The 8406-nt window shown below is 38.0% G+C and overlaps 1 protein-coding gene across 7 annotated transcripts in view; it reads left to right on the top strand.

The window, feature by feature from the left end:
- tnika (TRAF2 and NCK interacting kinase a) overlaps positions 1 to 8406 on the top strand; it is a 97979-nt gene that overhangs the window by 80533 nt on the left and 9040 nt on the right. For 4 of the 7 annotated variants that reach the window (XM_067364172.1, XM_067364175.1, XM_067364174.1 and 1 more), the window contains 11 exons: positions 54 to 299; positions 955 to 1082; positions 1166 to 1305; positions 3179 to 3276; positions 5202 to 5377; positions 5609 to 5714; positions 5814 to 5957; positions 6411 to 6513; positions 6778 to 6948; positions 7092 to 7235; positions 7438 to 7572. In XM_067364172.1, coding sequence (XP_067220273.1) covers positions 54 to 299; positions 955 to 1082; positions 1166 to 1305; positions 3179 to 3276; positions 5202 to 5377; positions 5609 to 5714; positions 5814 to 5957; positions 6411 to 6513; positions 6778 to 6948; positions 7092 to 7235; positions 7438 to 7572 — 1591 coding nt within the window. The remainder of the gene's footprint in view (positions 1 to 53; positions 300 to 954; positions 1083 to 1165; positions 1306 to 3178; positions 3277 to 5201; positions 5378 to 5608; positions 5715 to 5813; positions 5958 to 6410; positions 6514 to 6777; positions 6949 to 7091; positions 7236 to 7437; positions 7573 to 8406) is intronic. The other 3 variants (XM_067364173.1, XM_067364176.1, XM_067364178.1) reach the window with 1 other exon arrangement.

Here is an 8406-nt window from a genome sequence, read left to right on the forward strand (position 1 = left end):
AAAAAGTGTCAGAATCCTGATCTAAGCACTTAATGGTTTCTTGCTCCTCTTAGATGGCTCATTTGGTTCCAGTGAGGTCCCATAGCTCTTCTCTGTCAGTCTCTCAGTCCTTGCATGATCAATCTGCCAAGGGCGTTTCAGCATTCCAGGAGAGCCTGGTGTCCCATCGGCCAGAAATGCCACGACAGAACTCCGACCCAACTTCGGAGATGCCCCCTCCGGCCCCTCGCGTGGCCAGCCGTGAAGAAAAACCTGACCGCAGTTCCCCCTGGCTGAGGGAAGAAGACATTCCTCCCAAGGTCAGGATTAGTACTGTAATCAACTTTTAAGGTCCACTGAGGCACTTTTTTCCTATTATTATATTAAGTATATTTATTTATTTATTTATTTATTTTATTTAAAGTTTTGCACCTGAAAAGATAGTTTTGATAATATTTTTGGCAAATATACTACCGTTCAGTTTTTTTTTTTTTTTTAAATGTTAATAAAGAAGTTGCTTTTAAGGCTGCATGTATTTATTTTTATAAGAAATTAAAACATTATAAAGTAATATATTTTTAAATGTAATTTAAACAGTTGTGCTGCTTAATATTTTTGTGGAAACCATGATACATACTGTATTGTTTTTCAGGATTCTTTGAATGTAAAGTTTGAAAGAACAGTGTTTTTGAAACAGAAATCATTATAAATGTTTTTACTTTCACTTTTGATCAATTTAATGCATATTTGCCAAATAAAAGTGTTCATTTTTAAAAAGAAATCATACTGACCCCAAAGTTTTGAATGGTAATGTTTGTTTTACATTCACATAAGACTTTTTAGTATTTCATATAAATTATTCAAAGACTTTTATTAAAATATTCAGTCTATTTAAATTTTTAAAGCAACTGATTGTAGTAATCATGCTATGATCCCTCGTCTCTGACGTTTGGTCATTTGTGTGTTTGATTAAAGTTGTGCGGTACTACCCAGGTGCCCCAGCGGACTACTTCTATCTCCCCTGCTCTGATGAGGAAGAACTCTCCAGGGAACGGAGAGTCTGGTGGAGGGGGGCGGTCGGCCTCTCAGCTCATCCGCACCAGGTCAGCTCTCTGTCAGATCACATGCTGGAGGTGTTGCTCTATGTTGGTGTATTCAAGCACTGACTGTATCTTGATCTCTCCAGTAATCCAGACCTGAGGAGGACAGAGTTGTCTCTGGATGTGGCTCTGCAGAGAACCAGCAGTAATAGCTCATCCAGCTCCAGCACACCCAGCTCTCAGGGCGGCTCCCAACCTGGATCCAGTGAGAGGAACCAACCAAGAGGTGAGTGCTCTTGATTTTTTTTTCTAAATGATATTTCCTTTGAGTAGGACCTCTTTTTTGCTTTTGCTTTTTTAGCTTAAGATTCGCCTTGAGTTTCTGCATAGAGGAAATAACATCATGCATTACTTGTTTTACATAAAGAGTTTAATAGGACAATCCCTCTGGAGTAAGGCCTTGTGTCCACCAAAGCGTTTTTAGCCAGATGAAAACACCAGGCGCTCTGCTGTAAACACCTAGCTGTGGACACTTGAGAACACTTTCTCAAGTTGAGACTCTTTGCTTGCTATGATACGGAATATCCGCGGAAGTGTTAATAGAATCTCATTTCATAGATAGTTTGTTTCTGTATTGTTTCTATAATTAAAATGTTGATACAATGTAAAGTATTTGTTTTAAACTATTTTGTTCTATTATTATTAGGCTGCTTGTTGTCGTCTGTTACCGTTGTTCAGGCAGGATGTGATGGTTGTTCGGTGTGGTATTTGTTATTTGTCCTGCCCCTCCTCCACTGTGATTGGACAGATGGGTAAAAAGTGACAGTGGTGGCCCTATTGAAAACATTTGGGAAGATATGCATTTATTGAACTGAACTGAATCAGCACTGAATTAACTTGAGCTGAATAACGACATTTTATTGACTTATTCTATTGACTTTTTTTAGACCTGATTTGCAGCAGAATATGAATTAGTCTTATATTTGAAGTTTGCATAAATGGTCATTATTTTCCTGTTTATAACTGTGAAGCTGTTTTGACACAATCTGTATTGTATAAAGCAATATACACTGCCCTCCAAAAGTTTGGAAACACCCCTGGCAAAGTGTGCTTTTGGACGATATCAGCATAAATCCTTATTTTTTGGTGCAAATACATTACAGTAACTTGACATTATCATTGAAGACCAGCAATAATAATTTTCATTTTGATTACATAATATTGGCAATATATACATGTCAAAGTCAGACATGCCCCTTTGCCAGCTGTGATGCCTGGTTACTGGTTTAAACTCGGCCCAGGTTTGTAAAAGATTTTTGGGTCGGCACACCTTAATAGCTTCAACAATTGATTGCCAATTAAGTTTAGAATACAATGAACCAATTAGAACCCCATTTAGGTCAGATAACTGCTAATGGTGGATATTTTGATGAATCGAAAATTTAAGTTTTTTTCTACATATAAACTGTTTATATAATAAAATGTGTTTTCGTAGTTTGTGTTGTCCCTTATCAGTGCAAAATTATCACAAATGAAAAAGGATTCATGCCAATATTATCCAAAACCCCACTTTTCTAGGGCGTTTCCAAACTTTTGGAAAGCAGTGTATAAATTAAGGTGACTTGACCTTTTGTTTTGAGCCAGCATGCCACCGTCTGCACTACGGCTTGGGCATGGTAATTTAAATCATAGTGAATTTGGGTGGGTGGACATCCTCCACAGGACTGAAGGAGCTGGCACTCTTTCAGACTTCATCCTGGTTGTTTTTACTGTGATCCTTTTGTTCCTGTTCCACTCTGTTGACCATGTCAGATGTGTAGTGCTGCGCTCGTCGTACAGAGAGTGAAGTGAATGTCTAGTATGACATGCTGGATACATTGTTTGTTTGCTTGTTTTGTGCGTTTAAATTTAGATATTCTGGTCCAGTCCAGTATGTGTATTTATAGGTAAAGAATATCACAGGCCAGCTGTTGAGCCTTTTGTATATTTCTGTTTACTCTCTGTGTTATCACACTGTTTGAGAACAAGTTGTCTTGTAGTGTATTTCCTCCCCAATAATCAGAATAAGGGTCAAACGGTGTCGGTTTTTCTAAAACTTTTACACTCAATGTCCTCCAGTCTTGAACATGTGGTTACGTCCTGTTATACGTGTTTTCCAGGCTCTGGTAAATCAGAAGGATCTCCAGTGGCATTACAGGAGACCTCCAAGCCCAGTCAGGAGGAGGGCAGAGAGGTGAACAAACCCAGTCGACCTACGGTAAGTTGCATCCCAACGGCCCTCACATATTATCTAGCCATACTTCATTTCCTGTTTCAATATGCACACTACAGTTTGGACTTCCTACTTTGTCTGGTCTCTTTTTTTTATCTAGCATTTTTTTTCAAGGTGCATTTAGTTCTCTGTGAATGTAGATGTGACCTCCAAACGTGGTTGTAGACTAAACAACAGCTGTTTTACAGTTGGAGTCCCAGTGGTTACATTGTTCAGACTGTCTTCTCTGCCAGTTTTCCACTTGAGAACGACCAAAGCTGTTAGATTAAAAATATCTGAAATGAAATTTCTTGGCTGAAGCTCTGGACACACTGGGCCAAAAGCTGATTTTTACAGTTATCTTTTGCTTGCAGTAACTTATCAGTTGTATTAATATTACAACGGTTTTTATAAGTGACTACACTGCTCTTCCTACTTAAAGGGATAGTTTACTTAAAAATTAAAATTTTGTCATTTACTCCCCCTCAAGTTGCTCCAAACCTGTATAAATTTCTTTCTTCTACTGAACACAAAGGAAAATATTTGGAAGAATGTTTATAACCAAGCAGATCTCACCACCCATTGACTACTATAGTATTTTTTTTTTTTCCTCCTATGGTAGTCAATGGGGGGCGAGATTTGCTTGGTTACAAACATTCTTCCAAATATCTTCCTTTGTGTTCAGTAGAAGAAAGAAATGTATACAGGTTTGGAACAACTCGAGGGAGAGTAAATGATGACAGAATTTTTGATATTTTTGGCTCTCAGTTTTAACTGAAGTAACTTGCATTACATTCAAGGTATACATTTTATTAGAAGTAAAAAAAAACATGACCTTGGTGCTGCTAGCGCCATGCTCTCCTACATCTACATGAAAAACCTTTTTTTTATGAAACTGGTTTGTTTCTGTGTGAGCCTTTTTGGCTTTGACTTGAAAAAACAAATGTTTAGTACATTGAAAAATGCCTCTGAGGCGTGATGAATGTTTGATCAGAGGACTAAAGCTGTCTACATAATTAACTGACCTACAATCTGTATTAACCAGCTCCAGCGCTCTCTTTCTGCACGTCTCTCTTGTGTTTTCTCTCTCTCTCTCTTCACTGTTCTTTATCTGTTCTGTCACCTGGACCACAATCAGGGCTGAAAAGCCAGAGTAAGGGTTGGTAACATTCCCATCCATCTTTCTCTCGGTCCCTCTCAATCTAAAGGTTGCTTGGCAGAGGACTGTGGGAATTCTTGCCTGCTAATCTCAATAGCTACACTGACTTGAGAAAAGCTTGTCCTCTTTCACCCTCTCAGCTTTCTCACCAAGCTGGATTGCCAGTGGCTTTGTCAATGGACTCTGTGTGGGTGTGTGTCATTCTCCCCACTTGGCTCAGATTCTTCACCCCAGCGCAAATAACCCCAGCTGTTTGTTAGGAATCTTGCTGTTTCCATAGCAACTAAAGTTCACGAGGGGGCATTTTTATGTTAGGCATAGAGCTGGGATTACAGGTCGAATGCAAACTGAGCACAGATGACCTTTGCGTTAAAGCTCTAAAATTCTTGCAAACATTACAGAGTTTATTTTATAAATATTGCTGTTTTTTTATTGTAGGGGAGATTGTGAACATATCTGAATGTGTGAGAGTATTGTATCATTCAGTCATACTATTATTGTCCTTTCTTTGCAATTGAATCTTCTATTCATTATAATTGGTTGACTAGTCCAAAATTTTAATGAAAAAACCTTCCTTGAGCCATCAGAATGAATTGATTCACTGACTTTTTAACACTTGGAATTAGATGTGTCCACAGTAAAAAAACAAAACAAAAACAAATAGGTATTGTCAAAGCTATGCTATATCCACAACTGAGCTACTGTCACGCTACTTAAGTTACTAGTGTCACTATTCCAGTTCGTTACATGAATCTTTCTGTCCTTCTTTTAGGATCTGACAGCCTTGGCTAAAGAACTGAGGGAGTTGCGAATAGATGAGGTCAACCGGCCGCCGCTTAAACTGACTGACTACTCCTCCTCCAGTGAGGACACTGAGAGCAGTGAGGATGAGGACGGGACTGTGGGGCATGACGGCACGGTGCCAGTCAGCGACATTCCTAGGATCATGTAAGTACACGCACCATCAGTTCTATCTTGTTCCTCAAAATTAACTTTTTTTGTCAGAGCTGTGGCTCGGGCATGTGCTGAGCCAAGGTGCTTATGTGGGCTTTCTTGATCCCCTTCACCACTCTTTATCCTATCACTTCTTTCTACATCTATCAATAAATGAGCACTAAAATGAATGCCGTTTTAACGTGAATCTGCAAAATTCAAGTTTCGCATATTTATCTCCCTCAGGCCCTCTGTTCAGGGAAATAACGAGTCTTTCACGAGCAGCCATGATGAGTCCTTCGGTGACTCCTACAATGATGAATCTAAAGATGGTACCCTGAAAATGAGAGAGGTGAGATGCCATGCCAGTAACATTAGATGTCATTTAACTCCAAAAAAAAAACCCTTCTCAAATGTCTCACTTTCAAATTATGTTCGATCTTCTGTATAGACCAATGAGAGGCAGCGCTTGGGCCACGGTGAGAGCAATGGTTTCGCAGGCCACGGGAACCTACCAGACCTGGTGCAGCAAAGCCACTCCCCATCAGGAACTCCAACAGGCCTTAATTCCCAGGATCTGGACTCTATGGATGAGGTAGATAACATTTAAGAGCGGTAAGAATCTGATATATTTAGCCAGGCCAAGCTATTGAAACTGGCTTGGGTTATTTCGCAGTCCTGTCCTGCCCTTGTCTACCAATAATTTGCTACAAATAAATTTACTATAACTTTCAATAAAATGAGGCTAAAGGGCCTAAAAATTTGAGGAAAATACTGTGCTGTCATAATGACTTAACATTTTCATAACTGTCACAAACATTATTTAGTGATTCATAGTCACGTATGAAAGTCTAAAATTCCCTGCTGAGTCATAAAACCCAATTTTCTAACGCATCTATTATCTAAACAGACAAACTGCACTTCTGTTGTATTTTTAGCCCCAAACCCAGACAGTTTTTTTTTTTTTTTTTTTTTTCTGAATCCTTTTTAAATAATTTTACTGAAGTTGATATGGAACATTTTGTTTTTGCTTGGTTTTTTATATCAGTTTGGCCTTGGCGGTGGTTCGAAAGCTTCTTTCACTCCTTTTGTGGATCCACGTGTGTATCAAACCTCCCCCACAGATGACAATGATGAGAGCTCAGCGGCCGGTAAATATACAAATCACAAACAAACACATCTTAACACCATCTGCAACAATGAAAGGAAGAACATTAGTCATTTGTATAGTGCTATATTTTTGATAAAATGGGCTTTAAAATAGGTTTGTGCGGGGCGCTGAATGAGATAAGAGCATTATTTTTGGCATAATTTAGCTTCCTCCTGCTGGGTTTGGTTCTTGCCCAAACATTCTGTTTATGAACAAAATGTTTCCTTTTTCATATCATATAATGTGTTTTCTTGTCTTCTCACAGCAATGTTTGCTAATGAGTTGTTGCGTCAGGAGCAGGCCAAACTGAACGAGGCTCGAAAGATCTCTGTCGTAAATGTCAACCCTACCAACATCAGACCTCATAGCGACACACCAGAGATCCGCAAGTACAAGAAGCGCTTCAACTCGGAGATTCTGTGTGCTGCTCTATGGGGTACATCATGCTCTCTCTGATATTTGTAAAAATGTTTTGCTTCAATTGCCTTTCAGTTCCTCTTCTGAAAAAAAAAAAAAGAAAATTCTCGAGTCAGAATCAAATTCACACAAGGTTTGTGTTTCATGTTTGTGGACGCTCAGGTGTGAACCTCTTGGTGGGCACTGAGAATGGTCTAATGCTGCTGGACCGCAGTGGTCAGGGCAAGGTGTATAACCTCATCACTCGGCGACGCTTCCAACAGATGGAAGTGCTGGAGGGTCTAAACGTTCTGGTCACCATATCAGGTTTGTCTCAGTACAAAAAGAGCTTGATATTTCAGTGTCATATACCGCAGTCAGATGGGATTTAAGATTACAATTTTAAGCACAAGATGGAGCTTTTAACCCTAAGAAAGTGTTAAACTAAAGCCTGATGGCAGCTCTTTGTGTCTTTGGGGATATGTGTCATGTTTTATTAGCTTGTCAGCCTTGTCATTCATGTTTTCAGGGAAGAAAAACAAGCTACGTGTCTACTACTTGTCATGGCTGAGAAACAGGATACTGCACAATGACCCGGAGGTGGAGAAGAAACAGGGCTGGATCACTGTTGGGGATCTGGAAGGCTGCATTCACTATAAAGTTGGTAAGTGAACCATCTCTGCTAGGGTTGTCACAATTACTTTATATCAATGCCAGGGAAATATCAATTTGGAAACCACCATAATGTATTGTAGCAGCTAATATCCAAATAAATCTCCTATATTTAATTATTAATGTAAATATTAATAAATTAGATTAAAACTGTAGCAGAAAGTAAAATATTCAAAGTATTCAATTCAGTAATAAAGAATAAAGGTTAAGAGCACTGAGTTTTTTTGTCTTAATTGTCTGTAATGTTGTTTGATAAATATAAGTGACTGTTATCAGCAACAATTTAAATATGAAATTCATTTCTAATATTTTATTTGATTAGCAAACATTATATATTAGCAGCATGTTAGACAAGGGTGATCCTATATTTAAATATTATTTTATTGTATTAATATTTTATTAGCAACTTTATATATTAACAGGTTATTAGACAGTGTGAGTCTGTATTCATTTTTTATATATATATTTTATTATTTTAGTAACACTACATATGAATATAAATATTAGTAGCATGAGACAATGTGAGTCTGTATTTTAATGTTTCATTTTATTTTATTTTTATTTATTTACTAGCAACAGAGTATATTACAACCCGAATTCTGGAAAAGTTGGGACTTTTTTTTTTTTTTTTAATAAATTGAAAACTAAAAGACTTTCAAATCACATGAGCCAATATTTTATTCTCAATAGAACATGGATAACATAAATGTTAAATGGAGAAATTTTACAATTTTATGTTCAAAATGAGCGCATTTCAAATTTGATGCCTGCTACAGGTCTCAAAATAGTTGAGATGGGGGCATGTTTACCATGGTGTAGCATCTCC

The sequence above is a fragment of the Chanodichthys erythropterus genome, chromosome 16 (assembly GCF_024489055.1).
Source record: "Chanodichthys erythropterus isolate Z2021 chromosome 16, ASM2448905v1, whole genome shotgun sequence".
NCBI lineage: Eukaryota > Metazoa > Chordata > Actinopteri > Cypriniformes > Xenocyprididae > Chanodichthys > Chanodichthys erythropterus.